Source organism: Acanthochromis polyacanthus, chromosome 6 (assembly GCF_021347895.1).
Source record: "Acanthochromis polyacanthus isolate Apoly-LR-REF ecotype Palm Island chromosome 6, KAUST_Apoly_ChrSc, whole genome shotgun sequence".
In the NCBI taxonomy this organism is placed as follows: Eukaryota; Metazoa; Chordata; class Actinopteri; family Pomacentridae; genus Acanthochromis; species Acanthochromis polyacanthus.
The window spans coordinates 31,990,925-32,015,930 of NC_067118.1; the positions used below are offsets into that span (position 1 = coordinate 31,990,925).

General features: G+C 39.9%; 1 protein-coding gene across 1 annotated transcript in view; it reads right to left on the minus strand.

Annotated features, from left to right (window-relative positions):
* LOC110956441 (membrane-associated guanylate kinase, WW and PDZ domain-containing protein 1-like) overlaps positions 1 to 25,006 on the minus strand; it is a 102,061-nt gene that overhangs the window by 26,655 nt on the left and 50,400 nt on the right. The window contains 16 exon segments of the mRNA XM_051950056.1: positions 607 to 729; positions 2,522 to 2,634; positions 2,863 to 2,920; positions 5,833 to 5,871; positions 6,449 to 6,531; positions 6,801 to 6,845; positions 7,140 to 7,167; positions 7,170 to 7,187; positions 7,190 to 7,235; positions 7,237 to 7,299; positions 7,302 to 7,360; positions 8,508 to 8,538; positions 8,540 to 8,665; positions 8,668 to 8,699; positions 10,899 to 10,938; positions 10,940 to 11,019. Of these exon segments, the coding sequence (XP_051806016.1) occupies positions 607 to 729; positions 2,522 to 2,634; positions 2,863 to 2,920; positions 5,833 to 5,871; positions 6,449 to 6,531; positions 6,801 to 6,845; positions 7,140 to 7,167; positions 7,170 to 7,187; positions 7,190 to 7,235; positions 7,237 to 7,299; positions 7,302 to 7,360; positions 8,508 to 8,538; positions 8,540 to 8,665; positions 8,668 to 8,699; positions 10,899 to 10,938; positions 10,940 to 11,019 (984 nt within the window).

Here is a 25,006-nt window from a genome sequence, read left to right on the forward strand (position 1 = left end):
ATGATATTAGTCCTGTGTGAATCAGCATCTCCGTGCTTTGGTGTGTTTTGTTTTTTTGCTTTTTTGCAAGGCTTTTTTGTTATCTCGGCACCTTTCTTCTGCCTTTGCTGCTCAAGAATTGTGGAGGCTGTACTGATAACAATAGATGAAAGCTTGGATTGCATTTTGGGTGCCAATTCAGGAGGCTCATGTAGCTACACAGCACAGAGACCTATTCACAGGAAGATCAAGCTTTAATCCATCAGAGGAGCAAAACCTCATAATTTCTAAATTGCACGAGGTCCCGAGGTAATGCTAGATCTGGGTGAATAGGGCTTTAGACAGTCAGATATGTCGAGCAATATTTGCTCTGCATGTCTTCGCTTTTCACTTGTCACAAAAAATAATTTCCAAAATCACTGGTGTCCTATTCAAATGTCACGTCAATAAACTGTATGCAAACATTTTCCTCCAGAACACAGATAAAAAAAACTGTCAGCATGACATTGTAATTGCTTCTGATATTTTCCTGTTTCGGTTTGGGCTCCTGTCAAGAACACAGAACGGGAAAAAAAATCAAGTTGTAGCAATGAAATATACACAAAGACGATGAGCATAAAGATTTACGTTTGACTCCTGCAGGGCCGGGAGGTAGAGTTGGTGGGATTTGGGGGTCCCTGTAGGTCTCCAGGTGGTTTGGAGCATAGTTTGCCAGTGGAGCTGCAGCTGAGGAGTGCTCCTCTATCCACTCTGTACAGACACAACCATCCCCTTCGTTAATCCACACACACTACACACAAAGATGTATTTACATGCTGCATACATGCACACATATAAACACTGAACAGCAACACACGTACAAACACAGAGCTTTAAGCAAATACTAGACATAGTTGTTTTTGCACCTCGATTGTTGTCAGCTTTACATTTCTCAGAGTCTACTGGGGTTTATTTGGTCTACATGTGCTACTTTTCTTAATGTTGTTTAGAAATATCTTTATCTAAAGTCAGCGATTATAATGTGGCAATAAATTTGAGTTTAATTTGAAGTCATTTCAGGAATATAAGAACCAATCATTTTAATTAGACAGGCTGAGTGATAGAACTGTGGGAAAAGATGCTAAATATTCATATTAATTGATGTTGTCGCACCTGTTATTCTTGGACTTGAATCGAGCAAATTTTGGAGGCACGGTTGTCATATTTTGTGGGATTTTGGATACGTAAAGAGGAACTTGCCATGCAGTCAGTGAAAGAGCTGTTGGCTGCAACTTGAGTCTTAGTCTTGTAGCCTGTGTTTGTCTACATTTGGTCAAACTGGCACCGACAAAGAAGGCTGGATTAGTTATTAACCGTTTCTGTTTGCAATGAGCTGTAATAGATTCATATACACCTATTTCTAAGTTACTGTGGTGCTGAAGCCGGCTTAAAAATGTGATTGTACTCTTAAACATTCTGGAATTAAAAGAAGTTTCTGTCTTTTTATCAACCAAACAATAAAACAAATCAATTGTAGGGCACTTTTCAAATAAATCAGTCAGTTTAAAGTTTACAAGTCACCGATTAAAACATAATATATTAATAATTCAGATTGTTGCCCTGTTGATTTTTCAGTGTTCTCAATAACAAAGGAAAGTTCAGAAACTGTCAGGGTAGACTAATACAATCACTAAAAATAGCAAATGAAATTATGAAATATATCCAAAATAAATTGACTGTGGTAAAACTGTAAAATGCTAATCACACAAACATATTTTATTGAAGAATAAAATAGGACTCAATAGATGGGTTTTTACTTTTGTCCACATTCAAAACTATCAATATTTTACCATGTTAGCATAAAGGCTAACAGCAGCTTCACTGAATGTTTTCATTGGATTTCATTGGGTTTTATGACATACTAATTTACATGACAACATAGTTTAAAAGTGTAAGTTGCACACATTTTAAAATTACAAGCATCATGTATGTCTGTTCATATTAAATTAAGTCATAAAGGAATACCTGGTGAATTCTTTACCCAAATTCTGGCACTCAGCTGTTCCAGTGGTTGATGTACTAGTAAGTGGGAGAAATCAATAATTATATTTCATGTTGCTTTTGGTACATCTATTCCTTTCACCTCACTCATTATCTATGCCTCCTCTCCCTCCCTCTCTCACCTCACAATATGAAAACTTTAGGGCTCAAGTAAAAATCCGTTCCTCGTCTTTTCATGGTAATGCAAATCAAATGATCAAATACAGAATGGTATACAGCATTTATGATTATAAATCACATAACTTAAAATCTAAACACCAAAGACGACACCAGGGCTTGGGCCAGCTCTATTTTTGAAACCTCTGTATGAGAATCAAAATTTGCTTTTACTGTATAAAAGCATTTTTTTCCCCATTATGTCTGGACAAAGGAGCTGAGGTTAAGTCAGAGTAGAGAGCAAAGCAGTCTGGCCAAAACCCCGGAAAGCACGAACTAGAAGGACACGACACTGACAGACATGAAGAAAGAAAGAAATGGTGCCGTGCCAGGGCAGGAAACGAACCTCGAATATACCGCTCACCTTCTGGAGGCTGCGGCTGTTGTTGCTGCTCCAGGATTTTTCGACGCCGCGCCTCCACCACCGGGTTCTCATACTGAGTCTTTCTGTTTATATGACTGAGACAGACAATCATAGGGAGCGAAAAGAAGATAACAAGGGCAAAGACTGATTAGAAAAAAGAAGAAATGACACTTATACCATATTAAAGTTTATCAAACATTCTCTTATCAGTGTGAAAGTTCAGCCTCAGATTCACTAAAAGCAGAGTAAAGATTTGTAAGAAGCTCTTTTATAACGAAGAAAACGTTTTTCTTTGTGATGTGACAATAAAGCGATTAACTTACTCTACATAGTACACCCCATACACCGGGTCATCTATTCTCTCCCATCCTGGAGGCAGCTCTGAAATCCAGAAGGGGCAAAGCATTAAACATCAAATAACAACATTTTCACCTCGTGTATTAGCGGAGCAAAGTGAAGTCGAATGGTTTGCTTAACATAGTCATTACTTCATGTATTTTTACTGTTTTCCTCCACAGTTACAAGCAACACTGTCTGCAGCATGGTCTGTGTTTATGGTAGCAATTCTAACTTTTGTTGCCTTTTGGATTTTCCTATAAATGTCAATTAAAATGCCAAAACGTATTAAATGGCCTTTTTACTACTGCACAACAGGATAATTTATCACTGCTTTTATTTTACTTGAAATGAAACCATTTGTTTTCACAACGCTGGTCGTAACGCTGGGATTATCTGTGTGCCAAGAATAGAAGATACTGTTAAATATTCCCTTCAGAATTTATGTTCTATTAATTTAATAGAAGTAGAAAGTTTAGAGTGTAAAGTGTCTCTTTCATGTACAACAATGTGCAGCTGTGTCAGTCATGCATATTTTATACCGTATTGCATCAATAAGCGTGATAAATCTAAACCAGGGTCACTCTACTGCTGCCTATGACATGAACTAAGGGTAACAGGTTACTGTAGTAAATACATTTGCCTGTAATGGAGTACTCTAATGCATCACTGTTCCTAAATTCACTAATGCAATTACAGTTACTGAACATTTACAGCCTGATGCTAGCACCACTTTAACTCTCTTGGACCTGCAAATGAACCCTTTTCTTGTCATAACCTTTTTCTGTGAAGTTCCCCTTGGGATGGCTTTTGCCAGCTTTTGTAATACTTCATCAAAGAGCATAAAAGAGAGATTTTGTGTCCTTATTAAAATGACATGTGGGGACATTTAAGGTTTAACGTTATACTGTTAACTGCCAATTACACAACAATGCACCTCAGGCAGTGTTGTGGAGCAATGCAAAAATAATGTGTAGTCAGTTACTTTCTGCAGGGGGTAAATAAGGAAAGTAATTCATAGTTTTTATTTTAACTAGTAATGTGTAATACATTACGTTTTATTGTGCAATGACTCCAACAACTGCTTATAACCACTGCTATTGGAATCACTGTGACCAAAACTAAACAACTGTAAAAAGATATTACAGAGCTTCAAAGAAGAAGAATGAAGATCAGCACACAACGCTGGTCTGATCATTTGTAAATCTGAAGAGTTAACAACTTATTTTAGATCTTTTGGTAATGATTAGTAACAATACAAATTTTACACAAATTTTGCACAAACGGTGCTCCATGTGAACAGGCTGACAGATAAGGAATATTAATACACGGACACATTCCCATTAAGATGCTGGTATCTCAGTTCCCCTTCTCATTGTATTTGATTTCAGACAAAGGCATTACCTTCTTCAGTTCCTGTGGGCTTCTCCCAAGTCCAGTAAACACTTTTATAAGAGACTGGATTTCATAATCAATAAGCGCAGACTGTCTGCATGTGAGCAGCCAGCAGTTATTAAGGCTTACAACCCGACACTCGAGGTTGGGTTTGAGACTTACTCTCATTCCATAAAGGAGTTGTTTGTGTAACTTCAAAATGGGACGTGAACCAGCAGCTGAGCAAGTTGCCAAACTATAAAGTACTCTAAGGACATATAACAATCTGTATCTTCAGCAAAACCTTAGCATAATATGTTCTCAATGAGTTCTTGTGCATTAACCAACAACTCTTGAGTGCATTTTACTACATGAAACTCAAATTAAATTACTGTGATCAACTACATTTGGCTACACTGCATACAATATGCTTCAGATTAATGCTGCAGATTAATATCATTACAACATGAAAGTCTGGTGGGAGACATTTAATGAACCACAATCAAAAATGTAATAGAACAATCAAAAACAAGTTTTTATTTATTTTTTACCCAGACAGAGACACTGCTTTGGATTGTTTATTTTACCATGTCTAAAAATAGAAAAAAAACATGGACAAAATCCAAAAAAATCTATTACGCCTTCTGACTATGCAGTGTTTTTCAACCTAACTAAGGAAGGTTCGGGAACTGTCAGGGTAAAACGTGCAGCATTGGACGTTGCTGATGATGACTAAGTGTGCAAGTATTTTCTACGACATTGTTACACATCAAGCATTTCTAAAACTTTCAACTGGAAACACAGTCGTAGAAACAGTATGAATAGATTTTATGAATGATTAACTTAATGGGAAAGCTCAGGAGCCGGGTTTTTATTGTCCATTATTGCAGAGGGCAGCTGTAGGTAGGAATCTGAAACTGTTTAAGATTTGTCTTCAACAACCTACAAGAGAAGTCCAGCTGATTTTAACTGAAGCTCCTACAATTACATGACCTGGATGACTGAGAATCTTCACAGACATGTTGAATATTTGATATACCAGCGGACTAATTAGTCTTGAGGCTTTAGTTCTGATATGAAAGTCAAACGCCAGAGCAACCCTTGGCATTCCTGGACGTTTCTTGTCCTGAAACATCTAAAACAGAATTTAAACTCTGACTTCCGAAGAACCAGGTGGGGGAACTGAGTACCTTAAAAGGTTTTTGTTCTCTAAGGAAACACATGGAGGCCCTATTGTATGGTCTTAGCAATTACATTGAACCTCCTGATGATTTTTTATTGTTTAATGAAACCTTTATTAATTCTTTTCCAGTCACATTGTTTATACAGGACATATTTGCCGCTGTTTTCTGCAGGTAACTAAAGCATCAGTCACATCACCTTCTGCAGAGCACAGACCGATAGAGGACAAAATACAAACTTCATAATTTACAATGGTCAAAATCTCAAGGAATCAGTAGCTTGGATTTCCTACTGATCATCTCTTACATTCACTTTAGGAAGAAAATTAAAGAACAGTTTGCTTAAAACTGTGATACCATATGCAAAGCCATAGAGTTGAATGCAAAATAGAAAAACTTTACCTAGATCCGTCTCCAGGTCCTCCGTATGTATCCCTTCTTCTCCAAGTAGAAAGCGGAATGAAACAAAGAAAACAAAATAAAGAGTAGAAAAGGGATGGATAGCAGAAAAAGAAGTGGGTGGGGATGGAGGAATCAAGAGCAAATAAGGAGTGAAGTGACAGTCGAGAGAAAGGCAAATAGGGAAACAGAAAGCCCTTAGAAATTGATAATCATGAAGACATAACATCTCAAAACAACCTGAGCAATCCAGTGTAGTGTGCTAATTCAGTTTCACCACTTGATGGTGCAATTTTGCAATTGGTGTTCTGAACAAACAATAAACAAAGTGTCATTTGGAATTTCTCAATTTCTCTCTCTTTCTTTGGTGGTGAGACATGTCATATTTTAATTACAACAGCATTTACAACATGACAAATGTAGGACAAAATTAACAAATCTTGTAATCAAAAACCAATTCAAAGGACTAAAACCGCAGCTAGACACTGACAAAAGCATCACTCAGCACACAAGAGGAGCCTTGTGTGCTGAGGCTTCAAACACCACCAACTGTTCTGAAACCACTACACTCAAGTGTGAACATACAGTTTAGTTTTGTAAATGTTGTATAGAGGCTTACCATCGTCGTCACACTCTTCCAAAGGCCTGGAGGCTTTGTCTTTACACCGAGGATCCAGCCATGATGTGGTCTTTGTGTTGTGGCTGAGAGGAAACAAACAAGACAACAGAGTAATTCAGCACAAGCTGTCAAACTGACATATAAAAGCACAGCAGGGGCAATGCATGCATCAATAAGAATTACAACAAAAAAAAGGCGTCAGCAAGTTTACAGAGGACAGAAGGTGTCTGCTGCAAACAAATAAAAGGAACAGAGCGACACAGGCAGGATATCAACAATGAACAACCTGACTTTTCCCTCTATTGTTAAACAAGAACATACTGTAAATCAGTGATAGCAGAAATGAACATACAAGCTCTGAAAATACACAGCCATGTCCTGGTGTGTCTTTGCCGTGCTGCAGAGAGGACAGAGAGGTGGAGGTAGTCAGGTGATCAGGATGTGATCTCCTTTTGAGATCGGGACATGCGGGGATTAACAGGAAAGCAGTAGCACCCAGGGGGCTGGGCAGGTTGGCTGGGGAGGCCTAAAAACCAAATCATGGGGGAAGACAAGCCACTGGACGAACAAAAGGGATAATAGTGCAGGTAAAATACAGAAAACACCAGCTACAGTATGACTGCGGTGAGAAATGCTTATTCAGGCAGACTGCGTTAAGCAGATTAAACTGATGCAGTCTGTCGATACATACTCTATGAAGTACAGTTCTCCATTCTCGTGTAGGCCATCTCCCAGTTTCAGGCAGCGGTCCCAGTGAGTCTTCTGGAGAGACCTGCGGTTCTGCGAGCCGTCTGCTGCCCGCTTTCTGCTGTTGAGGTGGCTGCATTGTTCAGACCACAGGGTAGAGCATTTTCACGTGCAGGTATGGCCGGAGGATGCCGCCGCGGCTCTCGTCCTGGTCGTTAGGGTTACCTGTGCACAACAAAGGAGAGGGGAAGAGACTACGCACTAAGGATCCTGGGTAACACAAACAAGCACAACACGGAACGACGACAAAAAAGAACAAAAGCACAGTTTATGTCTCATGCATGCAAGAAAAGAACAGAAAGAATAAGCAGACATGCCCACTCTGATGTCTCCTCTGCAACTTTAGCCACAACATATCCTGAGCATTTTCCCCTCCCCCTGTTCTAAGTTTGTCCCCCGCCCATTTCTAGTGTAATAAAAGGTCACAGGAATATGCAAATTCCTTCAGCAACAGTCTTTCCCAAACTCAATTTGACCCCCACCCGTTTTACCTCTCCTCCCAGAAGCTCCTTTCTCCTAAAGCTAGCTATCCCAACCCCCAATCCCATTCGCTCCCTCAGTTCTGGCCAAATATCCTCCACCACTTCCGTGGGCCTTTCAGGGTTGATCAAATGCAAATTCAACACTCTGGCAGTCTGGCAGGGGGACACAGAGAGGGCATAGATTCACAGCATCAAGAGAGAAAAAAAAACACACAACCTCTCTTGCACTCAAAACAGGATAGAAATCTAAGAAGAGAGGAAAAGATGGGAGGCTTTGGCTTTAAAATCTCATAATCTCATTTCGTTTTGTTTTTTTTGCAGAATTTAATTTACATACACAGCAACCCCTCTGACATGTGCTGAGATGTAGCATGCATAAAAACTCTTTTATCACCAGGGAGAGATATGAACAGTTGGTGAATGTGTATGCATGCTAGAGGGAATTCAGCAAGAAAAAGAAAGAAAGAAATAGGATATAGGTGGGGAAAGACGGAGAGAAAAGTTGAATCTCAGTGAGTGTAGTCAGTAATATACTTCTTCCCCCATTACACCCTCCTCACAGGCAGATGGCAGTGTTTGGAGGCGCAGAGAAAAAGAATCAGCATCACAAAGACATGATGTAACCGCCAGACACCCATCACCGTATAACACAGGAGAGATCATAAACATACACACAATATCTCTCCCGTTGTGTATTCCTAATCTTTGGGTACACACATGTATATACAGACACTTCTAAACAAGCAACAACACAGCACAGATGGAGGAAACCACGCAAGCTGCGGAATGAGAAAGTTCGACAACCAGAGGAGGTGCAGCAGTGCCTTCACCTGTAAAACTGTTGTTCATTTCCGTGGCCTGGATCGTCATCGTCGTCGTCAGCAGGCACTACGCGGGCGTTTTGCATGTCATTGTAGGACTTGGTGCGCGTTGGGGTGGACTGACGGGAGCCTGCATCACTGAGAATCACTTGTCCCAATGATGGGCTGCCTTGGCGGGCTTGGGGGTCCCATAATAGTTACCTAGGCAACAAGAAGGACATTAGCAGCTTGAGAGAGACGCAGAAGGAGGGAGAAGGAGAAACTGAGACAGAGAGAGGAATCCGGGGATAAAAAAAAACAAAACAGGCAGAGCGGGGGACAGAGATATAGCAGGCTGAGCATCTATGAAACCTCCTAATCTTACACAGAGAGGAAAAGACATGAAGCTGGATCACAATGTGACCACAAAAAAATGGAAATAAGCAGCTGGTGGTGGCAAGCGAAAAAAAAAGAAAAAGATTGTAGTTTGTATTTGAGATTGTAGAGCTGTTTTTGTCCAGTCCTTCAGAAAGCATACTGAGCAAAACAATGAATCAGCTCAACCGCGTTTTTGATTAGATAGACAGATAGACGGATAGAACGGATAGACAGATAGACAGATAGATAGATAGATTTAAGAGAAATTGCAACATTTTTACATATATATTTACACTGAGCTGACATGAATGTAGGTAAGAAAAACATCACGGGTAAAAGTTACATACAAAATGTGCATAAAAAAAACCACATTCACAAAAATCCTGATGAGATAGACCTCTCACAGTGCAAATTAAGTTTAAAATATACCAGTAATGGCTTTCTTAAATCATATTAAAATCATGTGTTAATTTGCCCTCAGGCACTAGTTGAATTAGAAGATTGAAAGCACATTTGCTTCTGTCCAATCACCTTGAGACAGTAACCAGTTAGCGTAGCTTAGCATAAAGACAGGTGATTGCTAAACTGGCTATATCCACAGCTACCAAAATACATCTACCAGTCAGTTTCCACTTATCTATCTCATTGGTTTTAGCTGGACAGAAACCACACATTTAAAAAAGAAGGACAATTGTAAGCATATTTCAGGGGCTATGTGGATTCTTGGCTGGATGTGATAACTTCCTGGAATCCCCCTTTGGTTATGTAGTAAAAGAAAATGCTTAGTCACTTGAAAATATCAATATACAGTATCGACAGTCAATGCCAGTTAGTGTAGCTTGTGGCTAAAATAGCTCTACCCATCGGTAGCAAAATACTCTTACCAGTTATCTTAACTAATCTGGCTGTCCTGTAAAAATATGATTATTCATTTGACAATATCAGTATAGCCGAAAGAGCAACAGTCGATCATATAGTTACCACAAAAAAAGATGACATTGTCCAAAAAAGAAATTTCAACAAAATTGTGAGGGATATTTAGAGAGTTACATATAGTCAAACAGTTTGAATACAATTAATATACCTTTTTAAAAATTTTAACAACATTTCCGTTAAATTTTGGGAAGAGGCCACACTAGCAGTTTCCCTTGTTTCTTATCTTTATGCTTAAGCTAAGCTAAGCTAAACTAAGCAGCTGCTGACTTTAGCTTTATATTTACAGAAACATGTGGACTGATATGGGATCATTAAAACTAACTTTAGGGTAGAAAGCATGCTTCCCAAAATGTCAAAGTAGTTCTTTAACTGTTTTTACCTTTCTTCCATACCCTTTTTCTTACTTTTTTGTCCACTCTGGCTACTACAGTATGAAAAACAAGAAATATCCATCAATATTTTGAGGGATATTTAGACGTTAAGTTGCATCCCAATCAGTTTTATTACAATCGTTATGTTCTGGTCAAGATCCACATTTTTTGCCACAAATCAATGATCCATTCTTCTGTCAGTCGTCTGGGACGGCCCACAGACTCCTGTGGTATTTACATTGTCTGTGTGAAAGGGAGAAACGTGCCAACACACAGGAGAACCGATGCCAAGCAGATTAATGTCGTAACATTCTCTCCCAGCCACATGCACTCACAAGCACACGCAAAACACACACACACACACACACAAAACAGACTTAGCCCGGCATGTAACACATAAACACACACTCACCCGCACACTCATGCATACATGTTTACACACACAGGTTTGTGTCACTATGAGACTTAGCACTTGCACAACACTGTCCTAATCAGAGTGAGAGGGGCAGATGTTGGAGTGACCTTGCTTGTCTCCTGTGATGCATTCCCCCCCATCATGCACAGTCTAATCAGAATCAACTGAGTGTATCGGCTTTTACAGCCGCCAGCATGTAGGGAAAAATACATTTTGCATGGCCATGGCAACAACTCATTGTATCCGTGGAGAATGGGGACACCGTGCGCTATCCGTGAGTCACATACCAAGTGCCAGGTTATGATGCATTATCATCCTCACCCTCATACGTTCCTATTTCCAGTAGTGTGCCACTCTCCTCAAAGTTCCAAGAAGTCCTCCACAGACAGAAAGTTGTAATCCACCCCGGGGACCTCTCCGTCTCGAGGAGGGCGGGTCGTACCTATGCACGGGAAAGAAAAACAAAGTTTAGGTGGCTGCTAATAACCCATTAAAATTCAAGACTGGTGGGTGGAATCAGTATTTCCCCCCTGGCACAGCATCTTAAATATGCTTCGCTCACAACTACAACACTGGAGGCATGTCATTAATGTTAAAAATGCAGCCAGTATCCCAACATTCATTCAGCTTTTTGAGATGATGACCATAAGAAAGGGTTCTTGAAATGAAGAGGGTGTGATTGTAATTCAGCACCATCATTGGAAGCACAGTGTCTGTTGAGTGGCCTGTGAATATTATGTCAGGAAATTAAATCAAGGCTCACATCTCGAGCTGTCTCTCTGCCTCATGGGAAACTGCTGCCTGTTAAGTCAGAAGATAAAATAAAGGTCACCTTTAGCAATTACACTAATCCTGATACTGTTATCAATCTATCAATTTCTTCAAGGTGAGTCTGGAATTGTAAAAATTCACTGACATAATACTATCGCAGCCGTACTGCCTAAGCTGCTATTGATTGTGAAAGCTGCATGTTCCTGTTGCGACTGCATTGCTCAGCAGCTACACTCACTGCATTCTGTGGAGTTGTTTGGTTTGACTGTAGTAACAATAAAGGCCTTTCAGTTTGAGACAGTATAAACCAGAACTCGTGCTTTGTGCAGTGAAACCAGAAGCAAACAGAAGACAGAGAAACTGAGTATATTTGACATAATTCTGAAAGAATAGCACATTAGACGTCTCATAAGCCTCTCAGTCAACATTGTGGTTTCAAACTGTCTATCAGGTAAAGCGTCAATAAGATTCTCCCTGCTGCCCAACTGCCCTGAGCCTGAACCCCCGCTGGAGTTAATGATTAGTGGTCTGCAACGTTTTACTTTGGAGTGGGAACACTTTGTAGGAGAAGCTGAAACCAGACAATAGAGACAGGGGCTATTGTGTCTTTGACTTTACAAAGGAGATGAGATGACATGCCAGATTGGTTGACGAAAGTTGATAACCCACTGTGATCAGGACAGGAGTCCTTACACACACTCACACACACATGAATATGATGCCCTCTAACACTCGTCTCATGAGGTAGACTTGATTCTAACACATGCAGAGGGTAAAGTCACGGTAAGCCAGATTCAGTTGCTCCTTACTGGTGGAATAACTAACGTAAAACAAAACAAAAGCTGCCAGATATTGTGTCAGAACTGCTTGCTGGATGGTTAGAAGGCTTCAGATTATTTAGTACTTCACACAAACCACAAGTCAGACAAATCAGAGTTACTGCATTTGATCCTATGGGGCCACATGTATCCAGACTGCATTTATATGACACTCAATCCAGTAGTTGTTGAACTGAAAATCACAAATTTTCCCCTCATTTCATCTACCAGCTGATAATGTATTTTACTTTGGACCATACAGCTGAAGGTACAAAGCATGCAGTTGCAGAAATTACACTTTATCTGTCTTCTACCACTTTAACAACATCTCTGTGTTCTGTTCCAGACGAGTGAAAAACAAACAAAGCCTCCGTGTTTGAGTATTTACCTGAGCCTCAAGCTCATGCTGCATCCCTCAAGGTACATCCATCCCACAAACACCTTATAATAGTCGAGTCTTTGCCAAACACTGCTCTGTCCTGCAGCTGCACTGCTAAAGAAAACACTTCTTTCTCTCTTCTCCACTGATCACTATTCTTCATGGCCATTTTGAAAATGATACTCAGGATAAATTGATAAGGAGGAGTAATGTTGTTAGACAAGACATGGTGCTCGGACTGTGAGCAACCCTCACATGAAGAAAACAACATGATAAATCACCCAACTGACCCTTCTACAGCAGCGCACACGAGCAAAGTGCTGCTTTGTATTCACCTCAGCGTATCAGAACGAGATGAAAGCGAAGTTGTCTAGGAGTTTGAGTCACAGGACTGTGTGGTCCCACGGTGGAAGATGATGTTTCTGAGGCTCAGTGTGCTCTAATGACACCGTCTGCTGAGCCGGGAATGGAGCTGTTATTCCAGGCTATTCCCCCACAGTGGAGGGCTCTGATAGGCTGACTAATTCCAGTGCGCCTGTACTATAGAATACTGAAGTTTTGTTCCATCATCATCAGATGTCTGTATAAACAACATTCCTCTTTCATCTTTAACTAGCAGTACATGAATTTGACATGGAGGTTTGGGAAAAATAAGTGCAGTACAGCAGGATGGAAACAATTATCACCAAAATGTCACCATGTTGTTGTGTATTAAATGAAGCAGTAGATTCATATTCACTGGAATTCAATCAAATCAAGCTAAATGCAGATCCACGATGAGTTACAGTGTCTCCGGCTAGGAGAATCTCTCATTTTTACTGGAAAATTTAAGCACAATAAACTCTAATTAGACTATTACTGCACTGTTAACAAAATAACATTAAATTAATTAATATCTATTTCTGCGGATCTACACTTATCTCACAAAGCCACAAGAAATTAGACAGAAGCATAAAAAAACCCAAATTCAACACTAATCCTTTGGACAAAACAGTACAGAAAATTACAGAAATTAAACGCAACAGCTCTATTTTCTAAAAGCTAATGAATAAATAAATACGCAAGCTGAAAATCAATTCCCTGACTATTAATCAATATTGTACTGTGCTCAGTTTGAAAATGAACAACTCAAAAAAACTGGGCAGTATATGTCCTGACAATTATCAGAGTAATACACCCAAGCAGAATTAATAGGGGTGTCCTACCACATAGGAATAAGTGTCCTGTCTTCCTTCAAAATAAAAGATTTAGAATCAAAGCTGTGGCTCCAACTTGACACTGTGATGACCACATTTGTAAATGCTTGTCTATTTGTTTTGTGTGGGAAAAAATGATGCTTATTTCTGTCAGAAATGACTCAGGGAGGCTATGAATTGGTTTTAAACTGGCTCTGGTTTCTACACAGTAAGAACTGTACTGCTGAAACTCTCTGGGTAAACATTGTTGTGTCCTGAAAACACACTATATATTTACAGTGTTTTGTGTCCTGCTCCTCCAGCGGCTCTGCAGGAGTCCACTGCCCCCTGCTCGAGTTGGTGAGTCACTCCACTGGCCAGATGAGCATGACCAGTGAACGCAAGTCAAAGGAAAACTTATCTGATAAAACAACTCCACCACAGTTATTAGCTTTACAAAGTGACACCACCAGCTATAGCCTAAACACTAACTTTAACTTTTACACAGCTGTTGCTACAATTCTGCAATTGTAGCAACAGCAACAGCAATGATTTCTTACATCTAATGCGTTAGCTGTGTTGAAGCATCTAAACCGTCTGCGCACATATATATACTATACTGGCTCACTGCTCCTCTGCTGGGATGTTGTTCTTCTCTTCACAAACCACATGTGACATAGACGACCAATAAAATTGACTTATAAAGGGAATATTGTGTGTATTGCTTTGTCTGTTTTCTGCTAATCCAGCTAATGACCTACTTGACACATTAAAGTATGTAAATGTACTGATAACAATCACTCAGCACTGATATGTGTGGGTGATTTATCAATTAGTCACCTGCCAGAAAATTTATTATTGATCCTCTGTTTAAGCCACTTCAGTCAAAAATCAAAACATTTTTAGCTCCAGTTATTTCAATGTGAGTATTTTCATTTTTGCCATTCACTTTCTGTGTTTTAGATTACCGCAAGCTAAATATCCTCGGATTGCTTCACAAGTCTCAGGCTAAGAGAGTGATCGGTTAAACCAGAAAATCAAAGTCACTGCTTGGTGCAACCACAAAAATTATGTTTCGCTATGAAGCAGCCTAACTCATTAATGGCTAACAACGCCCACCACGGCCTGATACAAAAAGAGAATACTGATGGCAAGTTTTTAATTGTCTTGGTATACAGATTCACATTCCTGTTTGTTATTCCACAGAAAATAAACAGAAAATTGAGAAGCCAAAAACTCCCAACACCTGACAGTCTATATGATGATGAAATTCACACTTCACTTGTTGCCAAAGAACCACTGACATCTTTTTACAAAAGACACTTCTGCCAGATTCATAAACTGAACTAAGGACATTGTGTGGGAGATAATTCCTGTTGAACATCCAGCAGCTTGTCTTCAGTTGGTCTTCTGGAGATCAGACAGAGCCTGAATGCTCTCAGTGTACGAGAAAAACAGTGAGGTCAGACTTGCCTCCTTACTATCACTGTGGTCAGTCTCCATTTTCCCTGACCCGAGAAACAATGATAACAAGTCAGCTGTAACCTCGACTCTGATGAACTAACTTACGCTGACAGTCATCAATGGGCTCCATTCTTTCTCTGTGAGAAACCAGCTTGTTCATGCATGAATGGAAAATGTAACACAAGCACATTTGGAAACATCTTCAGCTGAATAATGCCAGTAAAGCTTTGTTCAGATACAAGCCTGGCACCGATTCATACGCAGAAGATACTAGAGAGTATTAACAACGCACAAGTTTTCACATTCCTTTCAAACTTGAGCTTTAAAATCAGTATAAAGTTTTCATAAAGGCGAAGTACAGAGGGTAGGCTCAAACGCTATCACCTGCAAATAAAATAAATGTAATTCAATACAGCAACAGCAAAAACCAGCAGTTTTATAATATCCAAAATAGTGAAACATATCTGTTACTATGAAGAAAGAATATGAGCTTCACAAATGTGGTTTCATTGCAGGGCTATTGCTCTGGATTTCATTCTGGGCATCCACTCACTGTGTTCTTTATTCTGTGCATCCAAATACAGTGGAAAAAAGATTTACAAAGGCAACCTCATTAATTCCTAAACATACCTATAATAACCACAGCTTTGAACTGCAGTGAATTAAGATCTTTATGTTTTCCTGCGTACTCTGTTTGACTTCTAGAAAGTCAAATATGACAGGCCCGGGCCTCTATCAACAGGCAATAAATATATGCTTTGAAATGCCACTTCTGCACACTGCATTTCAAGTTTAATGGTGTCAGTGGGCATGATAATTCAATAAAGGCGACAAATCTGTCAGCAGGTTTGTTGATGGCATCTTAATTCAAAACAAAAATTGCTTCAAATGTTCCTGACATTGGTGCACTGAAACAAAAACATGCAACAAGGATTTTCTGGAGCTAATAGTTAGTGTCAGTGATTAAAGTTAGTCCATGTGGTGTTACAGAGGAGTATTCCTCTACATTTTCTAACATTTCCTCCGTCACTATACTGTAATTTTTGGGAAATTTCTGGAAAGACAGTTACTTATATCTAGCAATGCAGCGTGTGCGACTATAATACTATAACACACAAAGAAGTGAGACAGAACAAAGTCGTGGTATTATATAACAGTGAAAGGCTGAGTGTTTTTTGACAGCTTGTTACAGATAGAAAGGCTTCATGTCAGGCTTCAAGTCTACACAGGAGCTTCTTCAACAGTAACCCAAACATACTAATCTCACCCAGACTGAAGCTACCGCAGGGACTCGCTGCTGACAGTGTGTTCACTACTGGTTTGAGCATTTGTCCTAAATCCACCAAATGCTAAGACCAGAAATCCATTTGATTAAAAAAAACAACAAAAAAAGAAGAGAAGATGAGAAGTTTTTCAGGTTCTCAGCCTCATGCTTGTCAGTCAAACTTGAAAGATTGCTTGCATTATTAAGACTACTGTAGCAGACAAATCAATGATCAGAACTCGTAGCACACTGTCAAGCATTCACTGCCCACCAAACATTGTAGGACGGTTAATTAAAGGAATAGTTCCACATTTTGCGAAACATTTGCAACAAAAACATCTTGTAGCTTCTCTAAAACAGCGGTTCTCAACCCTGTTCCTCAGGACCCCATGTCCTGCATGTTTTAGATGTTTCCTGCTCCAACACACCTGATTCAAATGATCAGCTCGTCATCAAGCCTCTGCAAAAGCCTGATAACGAGCTGATCATTTGAGTCAGGTGTGTTGGAGCAGGGAAGCATCTAAAACATGCAGGACATGGGGTCCTGAGGAACAGGGTTGAGAACCACTGCTCTAAAACACACTAATCTGCATGTTATAGCTCATATGCATATTGTTAAAGAAATATGGTTATGTGTGGGACAATTTCTTGGCTGCAAAAACACGACGTGCCATTTATGTCAACTGATAAGCCTCAGAGATGCTGTTAGATGAATTTTCTCACCTCTGAGAGTGAGTTGGAACGTCTCATCAAACATTTGCTGAAGTTTACTTTTAACAAACCTCTGAGTCATCTAATTATACTATCTAATTACATCCACAGTCAGATTTATTGTGGGATTTGTGTATTTCTAATACTCTAATCAGACTTACGGAATAAATCACAGACTTCTCATATTTGTTGGTATTGCTATGGTTAGCATTCTGCCAGTGCAGCATGTTTTTTAGATACTTTTGTCGGATGAAAGCTTATAAACCTCAATTAAAAATTCATGCGAGATGCCTATGAATGTCAAAGAAAAAAATCGTGAGCTCAGACAATTAACAGACTGATCATTTCTGGAACAGTTTAAACACTAATGAGAAGACTCCAGGATATTAGTTGGAACAATAAAAACAATAACTGCACAGTGAATGAATAATCGCATGACTTTTCCAGTCTCACAGCCATCATAAAATGGTCAGACTGAAAGACTGCTTCTTAACCTTTTTTTTGCTTTTATCTCATGGGGAGTTTCAAAATAACATACTGCATGAGCAGGACATGAATGTGTGTGAATTCTGCTTCAGTGTAACAGCTTCCAACATGTGTAGTAACTGCATTCACTACTCCCTATATAACTGACACTAAATAGAGATTTTGGAAACTTACTTACAAAAATCTGTCATTTTGTATCATCACCATCAGCTGTTGAGTCACCCAACGGCCATTTTGGCATCACTGTGAGGCAGCCAGCAGAAAATAGTTTACCTGCCACAGACAGTGGCACTTTATGTTTTGTAATGAAATGTTTGAGGGCATTAGTGGATAAATTTACACACTAATAATTTTGGCACAAAAAATGACAGGCAGTAAATTCAGAGCACTATATAGTAGAAACTGATTTAGGACAAAGCGTTAAATTCTACTACACTCATGCTGGCACATCTGTGAGCCTCTACAGAGGTATTGTGAGTTAAACATAAATTCATAAAATCAGAATGGTAACATGTACACTGATGCTTATCGGATCTGATTACCATATTAACCATCGTGACGGGAACATAATGCATCTTGATGGAGACAACAAATGTCTGAGCTAAATATCACGACAATCCATCCAATAGCTGTTGAGTCTCCACTACAAAACACAAATATCGACATCATGGTGGTGTCGAGGAAACAGCAGGAGGTCATCAAAGCCATACTGACTTCAGTTAGGACCAAAGTGGCGAACAAACCATTGCAAGAGATGAATACTGCTATTTAACGAGGAAGATTTTGCACAAATAACAGGAATCCACTAGAGGATTATGAATCATGTGATGCAGTGTTTGACTTTATGGTGGCCGACAAAGTCCCTCATAAACAAATTACAACCTGGTCCACTGTCTCTAGATATTTACAGCAATGCATAGTTTTGCCATAGCCTACATTTATATTCAAGTTTAAAAGTTTAAGTGCAAAGGTACAGAGGTGTTTTTAATCCTCCAGGTTGTCTTTGGCTGTTGCAGGCAATTGTGCAAATGAGTGAGCTGAACTGCATCCATGAAGTGGTATAAGGCTTTCAAACAGAAAGAAAAATCACCAGCATTGTACATACGGCTCCTCTTTGCTGTCCTTCACTTTATTGTGAAATGAATAAATACAATTCTCACTGTCCGCTCAGCATAGTTTGTGTCCGACCCAACATCTTTCTTGAGTCTCATTTGTGTCTCGTTTTTTCATGCTGTGAGAGCTCTATACCTTCATTTGTCAGCTACAAGAAAGATGAATTTCTTTTTTTTTTGTCTACCTGCTTTTGAATTCATGAATCTTAGAGCAGATCATGTCTTGGTGGCACGTGGCGTCCACTGTATACTCGATGTTTCCCTGCTACTTTGGAGACTTCAGAAACTAAACACAAAACATCCAATCAGCATCAAACTCTGCCTTAACAACAACATCCATCAACAGCTCCAGTCTGCTCCCACAGGGGGAGGAGGGGAGGACGTACAGGACTGTTGTGACAGGGAGCATCTGCCAAATGGTGGAACATCACAGAGGAGATGGAGAGAGCGAAAGAGAATGAAGGCAGTTCAGACACATGCCACACACACACACACACACACACACACACAAGGGGAAAAACAATCACCTAATGGGCACGTGAAATCCCTCGCACAACGGGCAACTCGCACTTTCTCCCTCATTCTCACCTCTCGCTGTCTGACAAACAACCGTCGCACCACAGAGAATACAAACACAAACACACACACAGCACCTCTAGCTTATTGTGCGGCACACTCTCCACGCTGGTTTTCCTCAAATCTCCAACTTCAACTAGACAGGACTGAATGTTACTGAGTGATGAGCGTCTCTCTCGCTTTCTCACAAGGAAGAAGCTGAATATGTTCATGTATGTGATTGTATGAGAGAAACAGAGAGGTATTGATCTCAGTGTTGCTAAAAGGATAAACTAGTCCATGCAGGCCTGTCGTCCCCTCTGTCAGGTCATTAACATCGTCACTGTACTGCTGCACCACCTAAAGCTCCATAATTGAAACATGCAGTCAATTAACTGAACTAATTTAAAGTCCTTTAACAAGAAAAAAAAGCTCAGTGTTCACTGGCTGCTGCAATTTTAAATCTTAGTGATGTTTTTCTATTTTATGCTTTAAGTCTTCAGCTGATACTTCCTGTCAAAAATGATTAATTATTTGATATTTTTCTAATCACCTAACTGTTTAGTTTTAAAAAATATCCTTAAAAAAATGCCTGTGAAAACATCCCAGAGGCCAAGGGGATGTCTTGAAATTGCCTTCAAGTTTCACAAAAAGTCTAAAACTTAAAATATTTAATTTAAAAATGTAAAAAAAAAAAAAAAAAAAGTAGCAAATTCCCTCATGTGAGGAGATGAAGCCAGGATATTCTTTGAACTTTTTCACTTAATTAACTAATCATTGCAGTTCTAATCTGTTTGGGTTCATTGCAAACTGAGTATTTATTTGGGGTTTGATCTACTGGACAGACTAATTTAAATAAATCATCCTAGGCTTTAACTGTCATGGACATTTTTAACTCTTTTGTTATAATATGGATCAAACAATGTGCCTTATAATGAAAGGAACAATCCAGAGACTGATCAGCAATAAAAAAGTCATAAGTTGTAGCACTAGAACATCGAGGAACTTGGCACAATATTCAGTGATAACCTAAACCATTCCAGTACAACAAACCTGCCTAATGAAGCATATGAAGTCCAACTACCAAGAGTTTTTCCTTTTTTTTTAAAATTTTCATTGCATTGTGAGGTGTTTGTATTACAATGTCTCCCACAGGAAGCAAAGTACAAACCTAAGAGTGGCGGTTGCTTAATTTTTATCGTGCCTGCACTCTCCTCTAAATTTAACTGCAGTATGTATATGGCATAAAATTTACAGTAAATACACACACGTTTGCAGGTATGAGCCACACTGACAACTTCACAGACTCACAATCCGAGGGACAAACACAGATCGAGACACAGATAGAGAGAAGAGGGAGTGTGTAAACACATATAGCCTGTTCAGAGTGTGAACTATAAATATCAGGTTAGTGAAGCCAGTTTCTGTCCTCACTGGCAGTTCATAAAAAGCTCCTGAGCAGGGGACATGTGTCCCTGAAGTGGCCTGTTTGAGTGCACGCAATGACCCACATCCTGTCTCCTAATACTGGGCCACTCACTCACTGCTACTGAACATGCACCATAAACTGCAGGAGCATCAGAGCTGTGCTAAGACATTAATTACAGACCTTGAAGTTGCACACCTTAGAGAAATGTTATCACCTTCCAGTAGGTGCGCTGAGTAAATGAATTGCGATGTTAAATAGACATCTTTAGCTCTGTCATGGAGACACTTCATTCACACATGCAGTAAATGTCTTTGTCTCACAATTTCAAGGGTCAAGAAGATTTTTAAGAGGAAAAGAAAGAGTGCATCAGCATCCTCCCTAAGTAAGGCACTGCAAAAAGGAAGGAAAATGTAAACAAAGGATTGAGATGGTTTTTATCTGAAGCAGCAATTATTGTAATGAAGGTGCTGGCCTTGATATCGACAGGCTTCTTCCTACATGATAGCAGCGAAGTCCTGAAACTCAAGTCCTGACACAAAGGTAATGGCTGATTGATTTGTTCGTCTTCTCTTTTGATTACTTAAAAAGATTACACACAAGAGAGAGTTGTTTGGCAAAGATCTTATTTTTGTTGTTTGGTCATGAAATGATACAGAGAGCTGCTTTAGATGAGACCACAGGGACAGAAGAAGGCATTAATGTCACTTCCACCTGCAAAGCATGTTCAATTAAATTAAACAACACACAAGTTCCTTTATCCTATTAAGTTTGACTCAGACAGAGTCTGGAGTTTGCATTCTCCAAATGTTTTTGAAGGCCTCCGCTACTGCACGCTGTAAATGGCAAAGTATTTAGAGGCTATTTTATCTAGCTTCAGAGAAAAGCAGATTCTAAGGCCATCTGGCTACTGAATCTTTTACAATGCACAAGGCTCAACTTTCACTGTATTGGCAGCCAAAAAAATCATATTTTCCTTCTAATACTGCTCCACATCATTTGGCATTTTGTCACCAACAACACTGAGCTAACATACACCCAATAAAATGAGTATTTGCATTAAAGGTCAAGGATAAACATAAATAAGAGTTTTTCTATTGCCGAACAAGGTCTTATTATTGTACCATATAAAACGAAAATTGACATTGTACACAGGATCAAGCTGTACTGAAGCCCTTTCTGGTGGGCTGACACAAGCTGTGCAAGTTTATACTTAGACTAGATATGCTGTTGTCTGTGGAGGCTGACTAAATATTTCATTCATGTAGCCGAGTGAATGTCTGTATTGTCTAAAAGTGGCCCAGGCCTGCCAGGGATATCCACCCGTAACAGAATATAACACAATGTACTGGACACGAAAAGGATTAAAAACGTTGAACTTTTAATATGGAAAGATATCAGTTAGATCTAGAGATCATCTTAATTTATGTTTCACAAGTCTTTAGTTTAAAGGACACACTACATAGTGTTGTTTTGCAGCAATGAAAGCAGCATGGATGTAGGGATGGTGAGGTTCTTCAGATGTAGTCCTTGTTTGGTCTAGACTAAAACATCTGCACTATTGGATGGGTGGCTATTTATGCAGGTATTCGTGTTTCCCAGGGGATACCTTTGGTAATTTCTCATTTTTCCTCCAGCATCACAAGTAAATCAATGTTTTTACTATGTGCTGCTGATACTAAATTTCCCAGATGATGTATTTCGATAATTTGTTGACACTTGAGGATCTAACTGAAATGTCTCAGCAATTTTTGGATGGATTTAACAAGCTAGCATGCTAGACGAAACTATGGATTCCACCAGGCACCGCACTATGACATTGCATCTGAGATCCAGACTTCACACCTCACCAGGAGCATTTGAGAAGGGAAGCATTGCATCTACCTGATTTTGAAAGTTATCTGATTTGCAGGAGGAGAACACTTGTGTTTCTTGCATTTACGATACGTATGTGGTGATCTGTATATGATCTGGAGTTTTCACGGGGTGTTTTCTTTTGAGAACTGACCATATTCTCTTTGCTGTCCCTATGTCTGGTTTCTAGTGTGGCTCAATCTGCTCTATGCAGCTTGATGTGGCTTCCTTCAAAAAATACTTTGGCTCATATTTTTAGCGGAGCACAATGGGGAGTTGTTTCTTGGATGCTTCTGAAATGTGCTGCAGTGCATCCAGTGGAATCACAGGCAGTGTCCACAGTGAAAGCCATCAGCTCCAGCAGCCGACCTCAGTGGAATCCCTAAGTAAGATGATGAACATGCCAAACATTAGGTCTATACCTGCAGAACCTCTTAGCATGTTAGCATTTAGCTGAAATGAGTGCAGTGCAGAACCACTTGCATGACTGTAAACTTGTAGTCTTGTTATAATACTGTATGGATTCTATGCATTTACCAGTGTCTCTTGTCAATGCACTTCTTTGTGCAGAGTTTCTTTTATTTTCCACATTTACTGTTTTGTTACTTGACTCAGTAGTTTGGCAGCGCTCGAAGTTCTACTATGTTGGACACTATGACGTATATACCCAAGCGGCCAACAGAAATTACAGATCTATGGCACAGATAGCAAAATGAGGAAAAAGATGTGTGTCAGAATGCTGCTAGTGCTAACAGTGCTAAGTGCTACTGCTAGTACCTGCTTCCTAGTATAGGACAGACACACCTTCACTGTTAAGACATCTGCATCAAGCTGGAAGCTTCTTGCTTGAAAGGATGTTTTTAAAACTCTGCCTATTTGCTGTAACCATAATTCAATAGGGGCTGCACAGTGGTCTAGTGGTTAGCACTTTCGCCTAGCAGCAAGAAGATCCCCGGTTCAAATCCCAGCCTGGGCCTGAGATCTTTCTGCATGGAGTTTGCATGTTCCCCCTGTGCATGTGTGGGTTTTCTCCGGGTACTCCGGCTTCCTCCCACAGTCCAAAAATATGCTGAGGTTAATTGATTACTCTAAATTGCCCGTAGGTGTGAATGTGAGTGTGATTGTTTGTCTGTATATGTAGCCCTGGGACAGACTGGCGACCTGTCCAGGGTGTCCCCTGCCGTCGCCCCAGCCGGCTGGGATGGGCTCCAGCATCCCCCACGACCCTAGTGAGGATAAAGCGGTGTATAGAGAATGGATGGATGGATAATTCAATGCTAACCACAGTGCAAATTATGATCCGTCTGAAAGGGCCTTTAGTCGCCTGGTAAGGAAGTGACAGCAAACAATTTTTTCAGATTTTCAGTATCGCTAACATTGACTTTATGTCTATAGATAAAACCCTACTTAAAACTGGGCATTGAATTTGTAGATTATTTCATTCAATCACTGCACCTGAGACTCAGTTCCTTATGGTCACGTATTGCCAAACTGGGAGCCACACAGTAAGCTTCTCAGCTTTTCCTGCTCTTACCGTATTAATTTTTTTGCTTGTGTGGTATACCTGTTAGGATTTTGCTCGGACTTTTCACATTTGATGTTTATATTTTGTATTGCTCAAACAAAGAAAACAAACAAAAAAACAGGTAAGGTGCAGGATGTCAGGAGAAGAGTGATATCTATCTGTTCTATCTCTGCAGCCTTTCTCCTGTTGTCCTGGTCTGACCTCCGGTTCAGTTTGGGTCACCGTTACCTGGGGCCTGAAAGCCTCTCCGTCCACACTCACATGACCTACAGCACAGTCCTGTCTGCTCAGACTTTTTACTGCTCTGACAGTCATCTTAAAAAACACAAACTATCAGTCACAGTGAAGGCTACATTTCTGTGTTTATAAAATGATGCAGACAATGAACCCTTATATGCACACAGCACCACAACAACAATCCTATTTACACACACACAAACCCAGGTGGAAAAAAAAAACTGTCCTCCTGTGTATTAACAATAGGCAGTGGGCTGACAGCACTCTGGTGACATCTGATACCCTCAATCGCCTTCCTGCTGCTGATGGTCTGGGTAGCTTCCACTCATTGTCTAACACAGACATACGCACACTTGTAGACACACACAGAGACACACGCACACCGCTTCAGCCAAACATCTGCTGTTTTAACCCCTGCTGGTTGTGAGTGTGATCATGGCGGTGGGAGAACAGGCACTGGCCTGAGAGTGAGAATAGCCTGATGGTGGGAGTTTAACTTGTGATGAGAAATTGTTCTTATTAAGAAAATTAACGCTGGACAATGCCCCAATAGTTAATGAATGAAACTAGCAGGTGGATAACACATATTAATTTATAATTCAATGAAACGACAGGCTTTATAATCCCAAAAACTCTTGTAACTACCCCCTCT